The sequence below is a fragment of the Bidens hawaiensis genome, unplaced genomic scaffold (genome assembly GCF_021521415.1).
Source record: "Bidens hawaiensis isolate Kalapana, Puna unplaced genomic scaffold, B.hawaiensis_p1.1 tig00023415_1, whole genome shotgun sequence".
In the NCBI taxonomy this organism is placed as follows: domain Eukaryota; kingdom Viridiplantae; phylum Streptophyta; class Magnoliopsida; order Asterales; family Asteraceae; genus Bidens; species Bidens hawaiensis.
This window is the reverse complement of record NW_027493676.1, coordinates 121281-142815: the sequence shown is the minus strand read 5'-3', so window position 1 is coordinate 142815 and position 21535 is coordinate 121281. Positions and strand designations below refer to the sequence as shown.

General features: G+C 33.0%; 3 protein-coding genes across 4 annotated transcripts; 1 reads left to right on the top strand and 2 right to left on the bottom strand.

Annotated features, from left to right (window-relative positions):
* The first annotated feature begins 1484 nt into the window (after window positions 1-1484).
* Window positions 1485-8158, top strand: LOC143567504 (uncharacterized). Its single transcript, XM_077053909.1, has 12 exons — window positions 1485-1778; window positions 1858-1967; window positions 2712-2781; window positions 3536-3677; window positions 3762-3899; window positions 5390-5529; window positions 6135-6182; window positions 6278-6388; window positions 6739-6920; window positions 7040-7161; window positions 7251-7327; window positions 7972-8158. Exons 1-12 carry the CDS (start codon window positions 1587-1589, stop codon window positions 8089-8091), a joined length of 1452 nt encoding a protein of 483 aa, XP_076910024.1. The 5' UTR covers window positions 1485-1586; the 3' UTR covers window positions 8092-8158.
* Window positions 8159-8599: 441 nt separating this feature from the next.
* Window positions 8600-11600, bottom strand: LOC143567503 (chromatin remodeling protein SHL-like). The gene is made up of 5 exons (XM_077053908.1): window positions 11527-11600; window positions 11076-11421; window positions 10917-10985; window positions 10263-10377; window positions 8600-8787 (listed from the first exon to the last, which is right to left on the bottom strand). The coding sequence occupies exons 1-5, from the start codon at window positions 11591-11593 to the stop codon at window positions 8761-8763; spliced, it is 624 nt and encodes a 207-aa protein (XP_076910023.1). The 5' UTR covers window positions 11594-11600; the 3' UTR covers window positions 8600-8760.
* A 1643-nt stretch (window positions 11601-13243) lies between these two features.
* LOC143567509 (beta-galactosidase 3-like) lies at window positions 13244-20255 on the bottom strand. 2 transcript variants are annotated; one of them, XM_077053912.1, is made up of 18 exons: window positions 19872-20255; window positions 19672-19767; window positions 19451-19563; window positions 19293-19359; window positions 18758-18850; window positions 18502-18645; window positions 17964-18055; window positions 17768-17873; window positions 17599-17686; window positions 17229-17347; window positions 16377-16541; window positions 16124-16302; window positions 15936-16039; window positions 15159-15268; window positions 14849-14959; window positions 14627-14740; window positions 13616-13818; window positions 13244-13397 (listed from the first exon to the last, which is right to left on the bottom strand). In XM_077053912.1, exons 1-18 carry the CDS (start codon window positions 20100-20102, stop codon window positions 13286-13288), a joined length of 2247 nt encoding a protein of 748 aa, XP_076910027.1. In that variant the 5' UTR covers window positions 20103-20255; the 3' UTR covers window positions 13244-13285. The 2 variants fall into 2 exon arrangements, with proteins under 2 accessions (XP_076910027.1, XP_076910028.1); XM_077053913.1 differs by lacking the exons at window positions 17768-17873; window positions 17964-18055 and having other exon boundaries at window positions 19872-20253.
* Window positions 20256-21535: the final 1280 nt, after the last annotated feature.

Genomic DNA, 21535 nt, shown 5'->3' with positions numbered 1-21535 from the left:
ATGAATTTTTTCAATACATTTTCAGTCCGTTCTTGACGTTTTTGTCCAAGCTTCGCTACTATGTAGAGATCTATGTTTGGGTTTAAAGGGATAAAGATATGTGGCATAGCCTAGCTTATACAGTTTGTACACAATTGCACACACCTATTAACCATCATACCGCCACGTGTCAACTAGCGTAACTATAACTTTACCGTCACAGGCTGAAGTTTTTTTTTACCAAAATGGGATATGGGGTTTGGGTAAAAAGTGTTTACTAATATGGGGATTTTGAAACTTATTTACCAAAATAGATTTGAACTTAAAATAAAATATATAAAGTCTTATAAACGGCCACACCACCCTCATCAACTCTCCCCATCTTCTTCTTCAATTCACCGGCTACCGAATTCCGGTGACCGGTATTTTATTCGGCGATCCCTTTCTCCTAAACCGATCACCAAAATGTTAAGCTTCTTCGATCGGTTGAGCAGCAATGGGTCTGCAACAGTCGGTTCGTAAATCGCAACAGCGGGTTCATTAGGCGTATGCTGCCGTCCACCATCAACCGAACTACAAGTGACGGAAGCTGCAACGTCATCATCCTCAACAAATACCATCTCACGCGTTGCTGCATATCTTAACATAAAATCGTTGGTTCTTAAGAAGGCAAAAGCGATGGTTGTGCAGTTTCCTTTGGAAATCGATGAGAGGGAGAGCGACTGGACCTGTTAGTTTGTCCGAATATTCATTCCATTTGATTAATAATATGTGAATTCACCTCGGAATCAAGTTTCTTAATATACATTCCCTTTGATTAACGATCTGGGAATGTATATAATTAGGCATTAGTTACTGATGATACTTCATTATTTCATGCTTTTGAATAGTGCATTTGTGCCAACATTTGTAAAGAAGAAAAAGACCTGGAGAGCATGTTGCATTTTTTAGCGAAGAGTTGAATAATAATAATAATAATAATAACAATTACGGTTCGACTAAAAAACCAAAATAATTTGCACAGTTAAAGAATAATCCGTCGATTTGAACAACAATAATAGTCAGAGAGTTTTGCTAATAATTAATTGGCATTTTTGTATGATTTATATATAAAATAATTAGTTGAATTAATTAAATGAGTTATATTAACAAGAAAACAAATAAATAAAGAAAAAACCTATTTTGATAAATAAGTTTCAAAATCCCTATATTAGTAAATACTTTTTATCTAAACCTCATTTTAATGTTTTTGTTCAAGCTTAGCTAACGTGTAAAAATCTATGTTTGGGTTTAAAGGGGTAAAGATATGTGGCATAGCTTAGCTTATACAGTTTGTACACAATTGCACACACCTATTAACCATCATACGGCCACGTGTTAACTATAGCTTTACCGTCACGGACTGACTGTAGACCGACGAACGAAACGGCACATGCTCTCGTTGTCAACGCAAATTTCAAACTCCCGTGAAACTTCGATTTGTTGCAAAATCGTAGACGCGATTCGATCTGTAACGAATTAGACAGTGTAAATTCATAACGAAGGATCTCGAAACCCTAGATTTATGCATCATTAGTGTGAATGAAGGATTCTACGGAATCGTAGAGATGGCGGATCAGACGATCGAGCAATGCGCGTCTGGAATCAATGAAAATCAGAAGAAAAAGGACGTAACCGAAGATCCAGAGACGTTTAGCTGTTTGCTTCAACCGTGTCCTGCTGATTCCGATCCTAATTACATCGGAATTCGCCGTATTCTTCTCTTTCGCAAGGCGAAATCAGGCCTTCTTCGCCGGAAGGTACTCTGATTAATCATTCAATTTAATTTGATGATTAATGAGTATAGCTGTTGATATGTGTTGTTGTTGTTGTTGTTAGGATTGGAGATGTAATGGCAAAGGATATGTGGCGTATCGTAATTTCATCAACAGGCCGGATAATTGGTTGAATTCACAAATGCCTAGTCGCACTAGCACTCCTGGAACCAGGTGGCTGAACTTTTTACTTCCTTCTTTCTGTCTGATTATAACTGCACTTGTTGAATTGAAAATGTTCATCACTAAGCATAATGTGGTTGGATTAGATGCGGTGACGTTGTTACTTGCTAGTTTGTTTACTGGTTAGAATATGGTTGGAGAAATTGCAAATGGATTGTCATGAGTTTGTTTGTCAATGAGGATAATGTGGTTGGATTAAGGTGCAGTGACATTGTTAGTTTGTTCACTGGTTAGAATATGGTTTGAAAAGTTGCAAGTAGATTGTCATGAGTTTGTTTGTCAACGAGGATAATGTGGTTGGATTAGATGCAGTGACAATGCTAGTTTTTTTACTAGTTAGAATAGAATATGATTTGAAAAATTGCAAATGGATTGTCTTGAGTTTGTTTGTCAATGAGGATAATGTGGTTGGATTAGATGCAGTGAAAATGTTAGTTTGTTTACCAGTTAGAATATGGTTTGAAAAATGCAAGTAGTTTATCATGAATTCGTTCATCATGGGTATAACGTGGTCGGATTAAGGTGCAGTGACAGTGTTAGTTTGTTCATTAATTATAATATGGTTTGAAAAGATGCAAGTAGGTTAAAGTGAATTTGTTGTCACTGAGTAAAATGTGGTTTGATTAGATGCATTGACGTTGTTAGTTTGCTCACTAGTTATGATATGGTTTGAAAAGCTGCAAGTAGATTATCATGAATTTGCGATAATTGCTAATCTACTGGTTGGTTTATCAGTGGGCGATGGATATCTTCTCCAAGTCAACTCTCCCTTGCACTTGAGGCGGAAAGCTGGGCTGGTAGCAGGGTATGTTTTACTGCTTCAATCACCCTAAATACATATATATTGGGATAATTAGGGGTTGTTTGGGATTATTTTCTTAAAGCCATTTATTTGATAACTGCTTTTTAATACAACTTATAAGCATTTTGAGGGTACCTGGAACATCTTATCTGATCATTTGTTAAAAAATTTATTTTCAACCTACTTATATTATAGGGTTAATACCATAAAAAAACCAACAAACCTCGCATTTTGCACAAAACATTTCCTCAAAGGAGTTTTGGAGTGTTATCATCCCTGAAGTTATTAAATTTATACAAACCTGTGAAATGGTTCTTGTTACCTGCACACCCAGCACATTTGTGGACACCACGTAGGCACTTTTAGCTGATGTGAATGCCATATAGATTCTTTTTGTGTACTTGAATGGTTTTGTTGTTGGCAGGGTTCTAAGAATTGTTAATTGTTGGTTTGTTAAGGTCAGCAAAAAAGCGCATGCATGGCATACATGTAAAAAAATGCCTAAGTGGCATTCAAATATGTGCTGACTGTACAAGCAGCCAACGTTCCATCCCTTAAAATTATAGATATTTATAAAATTAGCAAACTCAGTGACTTCTAATGTGCCAAACTTTTACGTGCAAAATGAGAAAGTATGTTATTTTGCATTTTCTATGGTACTAACCCTGTCTCAGAAGGCAGTAAGCAGATATTGAGTTTTAATAAGCAATCCAAAGAGTCCAATTGGTGTGTTTTATATAATCCGTTATATTTTCAGGATATACGTGAAAGTCAAACACTAAGCCGTACTGTTAGTTTGGGTGCAAATTCAAGTGATTTTGATAACCCACGTCGAAAGGTTGAACCTGCATATTCTTTTGTGGGAATGCATTGCATATTTGATGAATGCAAATCAATGGGTAACTTTTAGGTTAATTTTTATGGTAATTTAATCTTTAGTTTCTCTTAAATTCATGCAGTGAGTGTTTTAAAATTATTTGCAGTTACTGTTATAAAGTTTGGGCATATGTCTTCTGATATACTTGCCTATGGAGCAACAGAAGGAACAATAACAGTTTGCACTGTTTCTGAACCACCTTCAATCATGAAGAAGTTGACTGGACACTCTAAAGATATCACAGGTTGGATCAACTGGTACTGACCCCTGAGTCTTTGCTTTAATGTCTTTTGATGCATTCTCCATTTTCTAGTTTTTGGTTGCCAAATATTCTTGTTATCTGTTTGTGTTGTTCATGTTTAAAGTTAGTGCAAACAGAACGAAGTTGAAACAAACATCACACTTTTTCTGATTTAGGAACCGCCAATCATATGCACATATCATTGTACAGTTCATTACTAGTTTTAGCAACCCCAACTTCATTTTAACTGATATTTTCTGTAAATTACTGTTGTGACAGTGGTGGTTGTCATGTCAGCTGCCACATGAGATGTCACATATGCAAAATAAAAAGTTCTTATCTGAAAAAAAAAAACTAAAAAAGTTGTTTATACATAGCATATACACATACACTAAAATGCCAAATAAGATTTCACTTAAAGTTTTTGTAAAATAAACAAAAAATGACCTGCTGCAGGTTGAACAAGCCATTCATTGTTACAATTGGTAATAAAATGTAACTTGGTTGATAAAATTGGTTAATATAAGTTGGTTTAAGGCGTTTACCAAAATTGGGAACAAAGTTCGATTCGATTTTAGTCGATTTTCTCTTTAATTTGCCGAATGATGCACATACGCTATAACGCGTTGAAATTTTTTAATATATATATATATATATGTTTGAAATGGTTTTTCTTACAAGTTATACTTTCAAATGGTCATGAAAGATTACATCACATGGTATGTCGCATAAACAAATACTGAAATACACTAACCTGACATGTAAGATGCCGCATCAACAGTTTTCTTTTTAAAGAAATCAGCAAAAGATGGCCTGTTGCTGCTGGTTGAACATGTCCATTGTTGCTACAATCGGCTATAAAGTATAACTTAGTTTCTAAAACTGATCATTAATGAAAATCGGTTTCTTTTTTGCGCCTAATTGTTTCTCCTTCGTGCAGTTTACCCCTTCAGTTATGATTATATATCATTTATTTGGATGTCAGTCTGCAAAAACTTTGTACTGGGACAGACATTTATTAGCTTTATAAATAGTAACAGAAAAACTATATAGTGTCTGTGGTCAATTTCTAGCATATATCTGTATAAAGCTACACTAGTATCTACACATACAGAATCATAAACAACCGGAACGAATTAACAATCTTCATTTTGGGCCGCTAATCGATTTATAAAATGCCTTGCTAGTGTAAACTTTAATATTTTAAATGAATTTTGAAACAAGACAACTTGAAAACAAAATGTTTAGGTGATGATATACGTTTTTCATCGGGTAAGTTGGTAAACTTTAAGATGTGAAAGTACGCATATATTTGGAGCACATTGTTGTATTAAACATTTAATGAAGCTTAAAAGCACAAACAATATTATGTCTCTAGGATGTAATAAGACATTTGTCCTGATGCCTTTATGTCGAAGAAAGGACACTTTAAAGTTTTATGATTTCGTTTATACTTTTAATATATATATATATATATATATATATTTTTATAGATTTTGACTTCTCACTGAACAATCAATACATTGCATCATCTTCACTGGACAAAACTGTGAGGGTATGGGATATTCCAAATGGCCTCTGCCTTCGAGTAATATATGGAGTTGCCTCTCAGCTTTGTATTCGATTTCACCCTGTAAGTGCAAATCAACATTTTATAGTTATATTGTAGGGAAAATTACATAAATCCCACCCTACTTTGTCATCTTACTCAGAAAAATCCCACTTGTGTCAGTAAAGGGTAAACATTTTGTTCCACATCAAGCCATTTGGTAACCTGATGACACAGCATTTACTTTCGTTTACTTTTTGTTCCACTTTGGTCATTCAATGACCAACACATCAGTGTATTTAGTGGAATATAAAGGCGTTTTTTAATGAGCGAAGCGGTATTATAGACCTTTTAAGAAACAAGAAAAAGGCAAATTTGCAAAATTTAGATTGCATAAATGCATCAGTGTATGTACTGTTTGTCTTTAATACAAAATATACTTCAAAGTTCAAATATTCATTTAAGAAAAAAAAAGGTTCTTAAATTTGCAAAATTTAAACTGCATAAGTGTATGTAAGGTTTTTTTTTTGTACAAACTACACTTCAAAGTTCAAATATTCGTTTAAAGAGTGTTAATTTGATATAATCTTAGGATTATGGATCGTTGATACAATTAGTTCCACACATTTAAAGACAAATATAATTGGGTTATGGGTATACACTAATTTAATTTGTGTAATTAATTGCAGGTGAATAATAATTTTCTTACAGTTGGAAATGCGAACAGAGAAGTCTCGGTAACAATGCAAATCTTTTGCTTCCTTTATTTATATGAGGTGGTTTCTAATTAACTAATCAAGTAGACAGTCTGATAATGTATTTTCTTTCTCAGGTATTCAATTTTAGTACAGGAAGATTAGTAAGTAAGATCGTTGTTGACGGCGAGGTTCCTGCCCTTGATTATGACCATACAGGTCAATTAATTTTCTGTGGAGATTCACAGGTCAGCCTTTTTCAAACAAAGTCAACTTTATCCTGATATCTAATCGTGTTTTATACGAAACGGGTCAAAATTTTTTACTAAAAAAGGAACAGGTCAAAAGTTGCCCAAAGTCTATCTTTGATGCTTACAACCTCCTAAATTGTTTTTATTCAAAGATTTAGATTGTTATTTCAATAATATTGTCTTTTGTTTTTTTTTCTAATTATTATCAACACATTGATTATTTATAAAAAGCGGATAATATGTGCGAATCGTTTTGACCCGTACCAATGTCAGTGTGTCCTCTCCCCCACCCCGCCCTCTCTCCACGCACACAGACATAGACTAAACTGTAAGTTTTGATTTGTTAGGGATCTATGTACACACTTAAAGTGAATTCTCATCAAGGTACCTTATCACGGACCCACCGCAGACGAAGTATAAGCAAACATAAAACTGAATTTACAACAATACAGTATAGAACATTTTCTCTTATGACACAAGGTCCTGTCTTGCTTTCTCTTACTCGGGACGGATGCTTGTCTTTCTTCAGGTATTTGTTTTAATAAAATTGCTTATATTTCTGGGATTAAAACAGTGTCTTACTTATCAGTGGTGATCAAATAGTTTAAAGTTTAAAATGCTGATCAGTTTTTCGTTTCATTTTGATAGTGTTTCTTTGGAGTTACAAGGTTATTTGACTCTTCGGTGCTCTTTAAAGTTGGACTCACGGGTTCACAGTATTCGGGCTTCTTTTTGTCCTTTGCTTTCCCTTGATAAAGGAGAATACATAGGTATCTTATCTCTCTCTTCGGTTCCCACTATTTAAGGTATTTCCATAATATGTTGATTTTGGTATTTCCATAATATGTTGATTTTGAAGTTATTGGAAGTGAAGATGCGGCTGTGTATTTCTATGACTTAACTCGGCCCAAGCATACATGTGTCAACAAGCTACAGGTTTCTTCCTCTTATATATGCGTGTGCGTGTGTGTGTGTGTGTTTTATACCGCTGACCTAGTGGTATGGTGTTTGCCCCTCCGAAAGTGAGGTGGTGGCTTCAAATTTTTGGGGGAATTTTTGGTGGAAAACTTTGCTGTTCAAATATATATATATATATATATATATATATAGGGAATGGATCTTGCGAGAAGTGATATTACAGCGAGAAGTGCGAGAAATGAATGTGTAACTCCATTAATCCCTAATTTTTCACTCACTTGCTTATGATGTTACCTACATGTATGTAGGTTGGTTGTCTTTATGTCTTAATACACATTCAAACCTATCTATACACATACAAATGTACTGAGCCACATTGAAACCTACGTACCTACACACATACAAACATACATACACATATACAAGCATACGTATCTACACACGTACATACGCACCTACAAAACTCACCTACACATAAGAAATGGAGTGAAATTAGGGATTAATGGAGTTACACCTTCACTTCTCGCACTTCTCGTAAAAAAACTTCTGAAATGATCCAATACCTATATATATATATATATATATATATATATATGTTATACAAATGGTTAAACATGGTTTTGCCAAAAATAACAAGTTTGGGCCTAACTTTGTATGCACAGGGGCATGGATACCCAGTGATTGCGGTTGCATGGAATCATGGTGAGACCCTACTAGCATCCTCTGATTTTGGTGGTACTGTAATTGTGTGGAAAAGAGAAAAAACAAAGCAAAAAAGGTAAATTTAGTTACTTTTAATGAACTTTATATGTATATTGAACATTGTATATTACCGATCATTGAGAAATTTAGTGTAACCAACATTCATATATACTTTTATGAAAGCGCGACGCTATAATTTTTTCTTAACATGTGAAAATGAGAAGTGTATTTTCTTTTCATTTCCTTTTAATAAAAGTTATAAATGAATTAAAGGTAATAAGACACAACATAGCCTTAACAAATAGGGAGCATAGTTATGTTGTTATACGGTATGACTTGTTTAGGGAGCATTGACATTGGAGCTTCTATATCTTAATAATTCTTGGATAATATATAGGAAAAATAGAGAAAACAAATAGAACACTACTACATTAAAATCTCTATAATAGATAAAAGTTTATTAAAAACTAAAGCACACTCTATATTCTATTGTGAGGGTATGAAATAATAAAAATTAATAAAGAGAAGGATTGAATGAGGGAGGTTTTTAATAAGTAACTAAAATTTAAAGAAGAATTAATAAAACAATTGTTTGTAACTAAGATAGACATATCTCAACTAGTAAGCAGTTGAAACTTGAAAAGTTATAACAAGGCAACAACTACAACCAAGTATAGGCACAAAATTTGACATGTATAAACCATAGTTCCATGTTAACACCCCATTCTTTCTTTGTTAAAACTTCTGCATCACCTTCGACCACGCTTTGACGCCACCTATAAATAACACGATCATAGACATCAGTTTTATAACACGTAATAATAAAAGAGTGAATATTAATAGTATCAATATACTCTCGACGGCAGTATATCATTATGTTTAACTCACAACTTTTTTCAATCCATTTTGGTAAGTAATTATGGGTTTTAGAATAGTAGGTATACAACACTAGTATTTTATATTTGATTATTGTCTCCTTGGGTTCTTATATTTTATAATGTTTATGACTTTATATGGTTCATAAATCTGGTTCAAACAGTTAAGTCTGGCTGGTTCTGAAATATCGGATGATTAACTTTTATGATTTTACCTATGATTAAAAGAGTGAGCCATTAAGAAACATGTAATTACCAAAATGGACCACTTAAAAGTATATTCGCTATTTTATGACATTTTTTTGTTTATTAAAACAGCTAACAAAAAAACAGGTTTTGGCAGGTCTTGTTTCTTAAAAACAATAAAATTTTGATTGGTGTTTGGCATTGTGTTCCAAAAGTAATTGTGCAATAATATGAAATATAGAATAAGATAATCCACAATCTGAGTGTTTGAAAATTTCTGATTATAAGGATTTGCATGTAAAATGAACCCCTAAAAAACCAATAAAATAGATTATCCAAATTTGAGATTATTTGGCCCCTAAGTTATCAAATTAATTACAATCAGTTTCTCTTATACAAAAACAAAAGGGGGTCATGTGTGACTTGAAAAATGAAAACGTTATAATCAGATATCTTTTTCAGAACACACAATCCCAAACGCCCCCCCTATACAAATCTTCCCGTGAAGATTCATAATAAACCAATGGATCTGATTTTGTCCAGTATTACCAGCAATGTTAAGAGTTATTGTAATATATATTGTTTATATAATCATGATTAATGCACTAATTATTTATACAAAACCATTAAATGGCACAATATTTAGGTACCAAATCTCAATCTTCATAATTGTCATAAATATAAGTAATGTGGCCTTGACTATTTACCATTTTAAATTTTCATATGTATTAGTCCAAAGGCGTGTAAGGTAATATAACATCTATGACTCGCTATATATAGCTAATTACCAAATGGCCCTTTTATGTCATTAAGATTTTCACCAGCTTTTCTTTATAAGAACACATAGTCATGTTCAATGAAATCAGATTAAGTTTATGTATCCTGGTGAAAAGGAAACAAGATACATACTTGGGTGGCCTATAACTAGTTTTAATGTTTGGGTGGAATGTAAAAAAGTCAACTACTCAGTGACTTTCACATACATTATACCACTAATTTTAATGAACAGACTTGCAAGATTATAGTCATTTTTCCTATGTTTATGTTCATGTATTAATCACTAAAGCCTAATGTTGTTGAATATACTAGTGCCATACTGCCATGAGATATTATTATTCAAGGCACAATAAGCAACTCCCATATAAGTGAAAGTATAATAAGTTTAAATAGCGTGAGAATGAATTAATCACCTTCATGGATGAATGCGTGGGAATAGCATGAGAATTTTGTAGACAGTTTTGACAGAAAAAGTGTTCCATTCCATTAGCCTCTTCTGCGGTCATACCTATACAAGCAGGATGAAACCTGAACCAAAAAAGCTGTTATTATCATTATACTTCAAAAAATGTTATATCAACAAAGTTAACTCAAAATAATATCTGAACTATGATTCTTGTTCTTAACCTAAAATCATGCCAATCTTATGAATAAAGCAACACTAGGACCAATCTAACCATTAAAATAATAATAGCCATAGTTATAATACTAATAACAACTAAAGCAGAGTCTTAGAAGAGCATATCAGGATTCCAGATATACACAAGGAAGCAAATATTATTATGTTTGACAAAATGGATATAACTATGTGCCTTGAACGCCTTCGAGTTTCTAACCAACCTAATGTTTTATGAAATATTTGTTCACTAACATCAAACATTTCACATTTTAGTTTTCAACAAATAACATCAAATCAGCACGGTTACAAAAAACGTTGTTTATCAAACACAATAAAAGCAACCAAAAAAAGCAAAAAAAATAGGTCAAATTCAACTTAATACACATTCAACATTAGCATAAAAAAACAAAAGATATGAAATTAACAGTAATAAAATAATGAAAATTACCAATCTTTGCAGCTCTCACATTGAATCATCAAATCATCAGGATTATACGGCATCTCACACTTGCAATACCTAAATCAAAAAATATATTAATAAATAAATAAATCACCAATTTAATCCTTTAGCAACTAATTAACAGCATAAAAGTAATTAGTTACATACACAACTGCTCTATTGGGATAAAACTCTCCGGTAGCCGAAGCATACTCAAAACGACAATAAAAATCGTCGTTTTCAACCGCCTCAAGCTTCGTATAACTCTTAATCGAGTGAACCGTACACTTTCCTTCAATCGTATCAGCACTCTGGACATCATGATGATCGGAAATAAACAACTCTTTACTTCCATGATACCGTTTCCGGCCACCGGTTGTTTCCTCCGGCCAGTAATACCACTGCACGTGGACATTCACATCACTTCCTTTGTCGTCCGGTTCGATCCTCTTCACCTTCGCTATGTACGGCCGGTTCGACGACTCAGGCGATCGCATGTACACGCAATCGCCGGCTGAAAACAGAAATTGATTAGAATATGAATAACAATAATAATAATAATTTGGGGAAAATATAAAGGAGTTGAAATTGATAAGAGTTTAGTGGGAATTGAACGAACGTTGAATGGATTTACGAATGCATTTGATGAAATAAGAGTCTAGGGTTTGTCGTTTTCCGGTGGACATGGACTGAGAATGACTTCCGGCTGACATGCAGACGATCAAAGAGGTTTATGTTCTTCGGTTACTATTATTATATTATATTGTCAGTTTAAATATTTATGGGATTTTGATTTTTTCAATAATATTCTTATATCATAAATGTAGGTTTTAACTTTTAATCAGTTGGTTAGTAATTAATTAATTATAATCTATACAAGTTATTAATTCAATTTAATTAGTTTAACTTAAATGGTTAGATATTAGTTAATTATAAGTAATATTTATAATCTATAAAATTTATTAATTCAATTTATTAGTTTAACTTAAATGGTTAGATATATTTTAATTATGTGTGTATAATAAATTAAATTTATACAAACCACATATAGTAGAAGTCTAATAGAGTAAAATACAAAGTGAGAAAAAAACAGGAAGTGTGAAAACGATTTGTGGTCATAACAAAAATTTCTCAAAACAAAAGTTGAAAAAAATAATAAAAAAATCATAACTGAAAATGTAAATATAAAAAAAAGAACAAAAATGTTTTTCACGTCATTCCCGTTAAAAACGACGAAAATACAAAATGACGAGAAAGAGACACAATGACGCAAATAAATAAATAAAACACAGTGATAAATAAAAAAAAATCAATAGATCACAAAATATAACATGATGCCGAGCAAAATATAATACAATGTTAAGTAATACAACACAATATTAAGTAAAAGGACAAAATAAATGACGTAAATAAACAAAAAAACACAATGATAAATAAAAAGACGCAATGGTCTTTTTTCCTCAACATTTTTTTAGAACGAGGAAGACGGTAAAAACATTTTTATGCTTTTACTTTTTCGTTTTTTTATTCATTTTTTTTAGTTATGATTTTTATTTTTATTTATTAGGGGTTTTTTATTAAAAAAATTTCTTATCTTTCTTATTTTTGTCTCTATCTACAGAATAATCGGACTGCATTTATTTGTGCAAATTGTACATGTTCATGTTTTATTGTATTATATTATGACAATTAGTATAATATTGTGAATTTTGAACCATTTTTAGTTTGATTTGTATTTGTGTAGTTGGGAATCTTAAATAATTTTACATAAGAGATGACAGGGATTTTTAAAAAGGATAATGTTTGTTAACTTCTTTTGAAGCAATAGTAAATTGGTCATTAGTGGTGCAAAGTATGTGTTCGCAAAACGCTCATTAAACATGTTCGCAAGATACCATACCTTTGTTGCAAAGCAGTCGCAAATTAAAATTTGTCAGTATTTTTGTGTAATTCAATTGCAAAAAGTCATTTCCAACCACCAGCAAATAATCAGTTTTCTAGTGGTTTACTAATAGTAAGAAACCAAGCGTATTAAAATTTGAATTTATAATTTAATCTTTCATTGTTAGTTGAATATATTGTTAAGTGTCAAGATATTGAATGTAAAATACAACATTATAGAATGTAGACTTCACAAAACTTGAGATCTTTTAAGCATTTGTATAAGAGTCTCACGCTTTCATTGTGTGGTCCACGTTCCTCTTTTGGTCGCAATAATTTAAATCAAACGATGAAGGTGGGCATGATTGTTAAATAATGACATCCATAACACATTAGTTGTACATTTCTAAAAAAACTCATATGCTATTCGACTTCTTATGCTAGTTAAGAGTTCTTGATCAACCCGGCATCAAGTAACATCCTTCTATATGCACTTCTCACCTTAATGATCTTCTCATTATAGAAATGGCTGATGCATCACCACCTATTTCCTCAAAAACAACCATCAAGTTTTGGGTCGGTTTTAACCATGATCGAGGAATGTGGTACCTATATAAAAAAATTAAAATAATATAACTTCTATAATCATATATGATATTTGTAAAACAAAATAAAAGTTTTGGAAGATAAGTGTTTTTTTGTTAAAACCCGTTCCACCAAGCCGTTTTTACCCGTTCCAAAAACAATCCATTTTGGCATGTTACCCAACTCATCCGACCTCCCATTTTGGCACATCTATGGTTTATTATCTAGACTGTAAAGTATACCATCGTTGAGTCGGTTCTCCACATTGAGTTTGACACTTGACGGGTCGAAAAGTTCCAGCATAGTTGCAATCAGAACAACTACCCTTTGCATTAATGGTCCAATATCTTCCTATGCTCTCACCATTGATCCATACTTGACCCTTTCCCATACTATTCATATCAATAGCCAAAGGCTCCTCACCTTCTGGTGCATTGAAATAAGCCTAAAATGTTCACAAAATTTCATGTGATTAATACATCTTTCATATAGAAATGCAAAACAAAACGCTACAATTTGTGAGTGAATAATGAGAAAATTTTCTTGTGAACGGGTCGATTTGGATCATATTTATATCCATTATGTCAAGTGGGTTAAACCCGCTAAGCATGATGAATCATCTAAAAAATGTGAAAAGTTGATAATACTTCAACATGCGTACTCATGGTAAGTACCGTAAGTTATGGCGTTATGGCTGAACCCCCCCCCCCCCCCCGAGACATTGTTGGCCGCCATTTTCTTAAAGTGTTTTCTACTCTTAAATGACACGCATTTTGATGAATTTTGATAAAATTGTGTGTGGGGAGGGGAGAGAGAAGGAAATACATGTAAGTAATGTATGAGAGGTGTGACGTTTTGCCCACTACGCCACTTTTTGCAAAACTCTCCGTTGATGACGTGGATGCCACATGGCGCAAAATGTCCAAGGATGTGACGTTTTTACTACACATTGTCTAAGCTCCTAAATTCCTTAATTAAAGTGGGTTAGATTTTTTTTTTAATAATGTCAATTAAAAGTTTAAAATTAAAATCTTATCGGTTCTTATGGTCAACTGTAATAAATATTAGTAGATTTAGGTGTAAAAGAAAATAGACTAGCGTTTGGTTAGAAAAAACCCTTCTTAAAATCATAAAAATTTGTTTGCAAATCCAACCAGCTCGTTTTAATCTCCAAAAAGGATAATCCCTTTGACCAGTCAAAGCACGTCCAACAGGCCCAATCATTCTTTTGCCAAACTGTATAACAACCGTACCTTGTACCATGTAAGTGGCCTATGTATTTGTCCTGATAACGACAATTCTGTCCACTCTACTGATGACATTCCTGTTGGTGATGCTAAGTTTTTGGATTCACCTTTCAAGCCAATCTGTAGAAAGGTATCGAAAGCTCAAAAAGACGAAAATGACTCTCGCTTTGATATAGAGATATAGTTAGAATTTAAGGTCGAACCGGCTAATTTTGAAATGAAACACACCTGGTATGACCACTTCTGATGGGTTATATCCCTCGAATCGTCACCTACGCCATGCAACACAACGGGTCCCAAAACTCCTGTTTTTGATAGCTCAAAACGTGGCCCGTTGTTCTTGAACATAAAGATATAGAATTTAGACACGTTTAAATATTTAAATAACGAAGTTCTATATATGAAGCTCATGCTCGAGCTCGTTTATTAAATTAGCAACATCTTAGGCTCGAGCTTTTAGGGAGCCAATCTGGGTTGCTTGACTCATTTACACCACTTATATATTTGCTCCTAAATAGGCATAACTTAAATGACTCACTTGTAACCCGACAGCAACACTAAGGAGTTGAATCTTATTCATTCCGGCCCGTAAATTGGCTTTTCCTGTGAATCTTATTTTCCTACTTTCTTGATTCCCAAATGCTGAACCTGTTGATTTCGTGACAAATAACAATAATAATAAGTTAATAATAAGTCAACAACATTAATACATGTGAGCATGGGCTTAGCTCATTGTGGTGTGCCAGATTGGCAGATTGAATTGTTCAACCTAGAACAACCCAATGTCAAAAACATTGACTCTAACCCGCAAAATTAAAACCACGTAATATGAACACAACACATTTACCCATTTACTTAAAAGTGTCAAGTGAGTTGACGGGTACAGCAATCAAGTTGTAAACGTGTAAATCAAGTTGAGGAGTTGTAAAAAATAGGCTAAGCGGGTCATTAATGGTAAGTAGGTCAACTTGTTTAACTAAACAAGTAGACAGTTAAACAAGTCGACCTGAACCATTAACAGATTAAAAAACTTTAACGCAGGAGACAAAAGTTGGTTAGGTTAAAAAGGGCCAGTTAAAACAGCAAATAGCCCACCAAAAATATATTATTGGTTGCAGACTAAAAGGTTATCTCTTATGGGCTTATGGGGGTCCGCCTTTGGCCCGATCACCGCTCATTCGATTAAATAGGTTTACTTAAACACGATCCTTTTATTAAACAGTGTAAATATAACAACTCAAAACCCAATATTTTTTGTGTCAGTGTTTCGGGTCGTGTCATAAATTGCCACCTAAGGTGCTTCTTAGAGTTGTACCTACAAGCTCGTTGTTCATGAAAACATGTAACGCATGGCCTTCGGATTGGACGGTTATGGTCGGAACACTATCCGCGTGTAATTCTGATGGATCTATCACAAGACTACAAACCAAGTGCAAGTAAATAAGTTACAAGCTCTACCGAACAACGTACAACCTCTAAAGCATAACGTACAACTTTCCTCACCTGGTTGAATACCAAAGGTAATCACTTGCATCCCTAGTCACACTCAACTGATCCAAAAGCCCAAAAACCGTCATCTTTGAATCAGAATCCACCGATGAAACATCTTCACTAAACGTTTGCCAATCAAGTTTGTTAACATTTGTTGGCAACCAACTAACAACTGATGTTTTGGACCCAACCTTAAAACAGCCAAAAAAAATTATAAGAAATGTGGTTTACATGCCTGCACCTTATGCAATATTATACTAACTACCTGGGCTGTGTTGAAGGCCACATTTTTGCAATCAGGAAGAATGCTGATGGACCATGGTGGTAGATCGTAGTGGTTGTTTCTGAATCTAACGGTTGCGGATGAATTGATATGATAGTTGGCTAGAAAAGCAGCACAACCACCTGTTGTTGAAGAAAATACATGGGCCTGTAAGATTTGAACATTGGGATATGATTTAGTGTGGATGAGTTAGCGAAACACATCACTATAATATGAATGTAGTCGTATGGAGTTGAATCGAGCCAAGCTGCGCTGAACTCATCTAAGCTTTAACTAGGAGTATATAAGTACATGACACAATACATGTTATTTAGTTATTCTTATCATAACTTTGTATTTTATTCAATATATTAAATATAGTTACAGTTATTTAATAAGCAAGCTTAGGCTAGCGAGCCTAGTCTAGCTCGATAAATGAAGTTTTGGCTCAAATTAGTTTATTAAACGAGCCGGGCTTTAGGTCGTTCAAGTTCAGATGATATGATCTTTTCACAAGCTTATCACGAGTAGCTCAAGATCAGCTCTATTACACCCATAGTTTGCAGGTATGTACGCGTTGTTGCTAAAAATGTTTTTATTTGTAGATATTTGATATTTCAAATAACGTGGAGCAGACATAAATTCTTCAAAACAAATATAAGTTTAAATTTAGTTTTTTTCTTCACTACACAATATAGCAATTATGTTCAAGTGAATGGAAGACATGTGAACTAGTGGTCACTTTATCATATACCTTGCTTTAAAGTACAAAACTCTAATTCTATACTCAATTTTATACTATGTATACTTTTTGTGTTAATCTATTTCCTAATAAATAATTTTATTTAACAAAACCTGTTCATAGGATCCTAAAGAAAAGAAAGCGGGATCGGCTGAAACGATAGCTCCCTCGCATAATTTAATGGCTTTATGAAGCTCCTTTAGGTGATCATATTTCGGTTGCCTAACCAAACCTGCGCATATAAATATAAGAACTTTAGAGCGGGATCACATACATGGCAAAACTAACGAGTCAGATGGGTTAGTTAACGATAAAATTGGCTAGCAAAAAGATATATTAGTTACTTATAATAGTATGTTTAATCAAATAAACGAACTTCAAAAGTATGTTTCTCTCAATAAAGTTCTACGCTTCTAATTGTTTACTCAATTAAATGTTTTTATGTAACGTTTGATTTTATATAAGTGTAAGTCATTTTAGTACCGTATTCATCTATAGGAGCGTCATAGTCGTAGCTAGTAGTAATGAAAGGGCCTCCGGCTGTCCTTCCAAAGTTCGTTCCTCCATGATACTATTTTTACAATAAAACAATATTAACTTTTCAAGGAACTTTAATCCAGTTTCTATTTTAATTTTTAAATAAAATGCTAACCATGTAATAATTCGTGAATGAGCCCCCCTTTTGAATGAACCGGGCCACCGCAAAGGCCAAATCTTGAACTGGCCGATGAGGTAAAGGTCCACCAAAGTCCGAGAACCTTAAATGATAAAGTTCAAATTAGTAACATGTTTCCATAAACATGGTTTTGACTTTGAAAGTCAAAATTGTTGTTTGTAGTTTGACTTACCAACCAGTCCAAGCCTCGGTCCACATTGTGGGTTTGGTTTCTTTGTTATTTGGTGAGAAATAGTCGCAATAGAACCCGTTGCAAGTATTTAGCTAAAACAAAATCCAACAAATCAGAAATATTTAACATTAGTTATATTGTTATTGACACTCAAACTAGTTTACCAAATGTGGTAATTTTGGTCTCGTTTTACATACGAATACATCGTGGAAATAAGCACAAAACAACCCGTGACAAATTGGTTTAAAGTTGCCCAAAGTGATAAAATTGTGAATGTCAAGATAGTTATTTCATAAACTAAGATTATCATTAAAGTAACATTTATTATGCAATTAAATTTGGCATTCTAGTTATTTAAAATACATAATTTAGTTTAAACAAAAAGTGTTTCTGATCAACCCAAACCGAACTTTTCGATCTTATATAAAAATGACCCTTTTGACCCTGTCTAGTGTCTCCTAAGTCCTAACCCACCAAGCACTCACATTTTGTAAGTGGTAGGTCAGAATCATGGGCAATAAATAAGAAAAGTACATACAATAGGATCAGGAGCATCATCTTGTTTGCACATAACCCAAGGGACACCTGTGTCTAAACCAACAGCCATTTTAGCTGCCCATGTCATGTAAGCATGACCAGCTGCCCCATATGCTTTAGTGTCTGCCCCATATTCATTCTCTATCTGTCCCATTTAGCAGAAAAATATGTTAAAAAGCCATATACATTTGTTGTAAAACTGGTAAATTATTTAAAAAGAAATGAAATGTTGATAATAAAAAGAAAGCATAAGAAACCTGAGAGAGGATGATAGGGCCCCCTTGAGATTCAAACAACATTTCATCCTTAATCATTTCCACTATTTTTGTGGTGAACTTTTGCATTGCCATCTGAATCCATAAAACATATGCATTTTAAGATGGTAATCTTTATGCGTTTATCCAAGAGTGCGGAACTCTTAGCCGAACACACTTAATAGAGTAACTGGGATGTAAATGTAATTAACTTGTAAATGCGTTAAACGGGTTAACCTTAAAAATTGTATATTTTATTTTAATTTTCAAAGGATTGACCGGTCAACCTGTTTAATTGAATATGTTAACCCTATAAATATATATCTTTTATTTAAATTTTAATTTGGATGACTGTCAACCAGTTTATTTGATCACGTTATATAGGTCAACCTGAACTCGAATTGCTAACTAAACGGATTAAAACTGACAACCGAAAATCTGACTATATTTTAACTGACCAAGACTCAATACTCATTAAAGATGATGATTTGAGTGCATAAAATTGAAGAAAACAGAGGATTTGAGGTAAAAGATATACCTTGAAAGGTTCATTATCAGTTCTGAAGCTAATTCCAGGAACATACTTCAACCAAACAGGAAAACCCCTTTACAAAAATAAGAATCACTATTAAAAATCACAAACAAACAAAAAAATACAAAAAATGCATAAATCAAAGTGTTTCTAAATCAAATTACCCAAAATTCCACTCTGCACAAACAAATGGTCCAATTCTTAGATGCATATACATCCCAGCTTTGTGAACCAGCTTTACAAAATGTACCAAATCATATCTTCCTTCAAAGTTATACTACAAAAACATAAAATCAACCCAAAAGTTAACCAAAATAACATCATTATACCACATTTAAAAAGAAAATCATATAAAAAAATATATATGAAAAGAAGAACAGTGTACAATGCCAGGTGAAGGTTCATGGACATTCCAAAAAACATAAGTGTCAATAACATCCAACCCTCCATCTTTAGCTTTTTGAATAAGATCTTCCCACATCTGCATTCAGTTATTATTATTATTATTATTATTATTATTAATTTTTTTTTTGTAAAAAATGGATTAAATTTGAGGGACATGTGAAGAACACAGAGAGAGGTTACTTGAGGAGTGCTTCTTGGATAATGTATAGAACCAGAGAAGAGGATTCTCCTTTGGCCATTGAATATGAGAGATTTCTTGTCATAAGTCACAATGCATTGAGTAAGTTCAATGCATAATACCAATGAAATGCAAACTAGATAAACCCATTTGGAAGCTGAGCTAGCTGCCATTTTCTTTTCTGTAGATTTCACTAGAAAAAAGTGTGTGTGTGTGTGTATACATACATTCATGTATGTGTGTCAGCGTGTGTGTTTGTATGTATATATGTATAGAGAGAGAGATAGTTTATGTCACTTATTCTGTTTTTATTGGCGAGTCATTTTGAGATCTAGTGCTAGATTGGTTTCTTTTATTCATAGAAAATGACAAGTTTTTTGGGTAGTTTTTTAGTATTTGATACTTAGCTTAAACCAATGGAAGTGCTCAAAACAGGGGAAGAAAAAGTATTTAACTAATGAGGTCTTGGTTGAAGTTATATTGAGAAGAGACTCATTATAGGAAATTGAATAGTATAGAATGGATTTACATGTTCTTCCTTTTTTTATTTTTTACTTTTTTTTTTGTCATGTTTGTTTAGAGTTGTACTAGTAATTTAGTATAGATTCTTTTTTTTTAAGTTCAGTTGAACATGTCTAAAGATCAAATTAATTTGAACTTTCTGCTAAACTAATCTCGAGTAATTCACAAACACATCTAATTTATATAAAAATGAAATATCAATCATTAAAATGCATGAAAGATGAATTTTATTTCTTGTTTATGAAATTTTATTTAAAATTAAGATTATGACCGTGTATGAAATCTAAAACCAAATGTCATCAAAGCGAAAAAGTATCATGTATCAACATAAGATCTACTACATTTATTTTTATAAAACCTAAATGACCGGACCATAAGACAAAAACTTTAATTAAGCACATGGCTTCAAACTTCTAGTGTAGATAACCCAAATCAATACTCCAATAGGTCAAAAGAAAACATTAATGTATGTTATAATATTTCTCAACTAAGTCAACTCTTGTTCTTGATAAAAAAAAACACCATCTAGATCACTTAGACCCCTCGCTATGGGGCGCTAAGGAGGAAGAAGGAGGGTGCCGATGCTGCTGGTAATTGGGACGCCGGGCGTGGAAGAGAGGAAAAAGGTGGGTCCTCTCTCTCTATATAGGATGGATCATGCAAGAAATGATTTTAGAGTGAAAAGTACGAGAAGTAGATCTGGATCATTGATTGTGTTTAATCAATGGTGTACAATCCAAATGACATATTTGTAATTAATTACACATTATTACAACATATATTTAATTCAAAAGGGTATAAATGTATTTGGTGTTTTGGAATCATTAAATTAGACTTCAATGTCTCCATCCGTTACCACCATTTACGCCTTAATTAATTAAATCGTAACAACAATTATCTTGTAATCAGGAGCTCTTATTCAAGAAATTTTAAATCTTTAAGACATTCAACCATTCACTACATTATAAGTAATAGTTTTGGTGGTGGACTTTTAATCAATTTTTAACCTCATCTCGATTATTATACCTACACACATACACACGTATATACCAACGTACATACATACATATATACTTACGTACGTACATACACATACCACATACATACCTACATACGTACATACCAACGTACATACATACATATA

Coding starts and splice junctions, on each gene's coding strand:
- LOC143567503 (XM_077053908.1), bottom strand. CDS start 11,593: ATGTCCACCGGAAAACGACAAACCCTAGACTCTTATTTCATCAAATGC. Junction 10,378..10,916: donor TGTGAGAGCTGCAAAGATTG/GTAATTTTCATT, acceptor TTTTTGGTTCAG/GTTTCATCCTGCTTGTATAG. Junction 8,788..10,262: donor CCACGCATTCATCCATGAAG/GTGATTAATTCA, acceptor TGTTATTTATAG/GTGGCGTCAAAGCGTGGTCG.
- LOC143567504 (XM_077053909.1), top strand. CDS start 1,587: ATGGCGGATCAGACGATCGAGCAATGCGCGTCTGGAATCAATGAAAAT. Junction 3,900..5,389: donor ACACTCTAAAGATATCACAG/GTTGGATCAACT, acceptor ATATTTTTATAG/ATTTTGACTTCTCACTGAAC. Junction 6,389..6,738: donor TTTTCTGTGGAGATTCACAG/GTCAGCCTTTTT, acceptor TTGATTTGTTAG/GGATCTATGTACACACTTAA.
- LOC143567509 (XM_077053912.1), bottom strand. CDS start 20,102: ATGAATGTATGTATACACACACACACACACTTTTTTCTAGTGAAATCT. Junction 18,646..18,757: donor GCCCTATCATCCTCTCTCAG/GTTTCTTATGCT, acceptor TAAATGGGACAG/ATAGAGAATGAATATGGGGC. Junction 14,741..14,848: donor ATCAGAAGTGGTCATACCAG/GTGTGTTTCATT, acceptor ACCTTTCTACAG/ATTGGCTTGAAAGGTGAATC.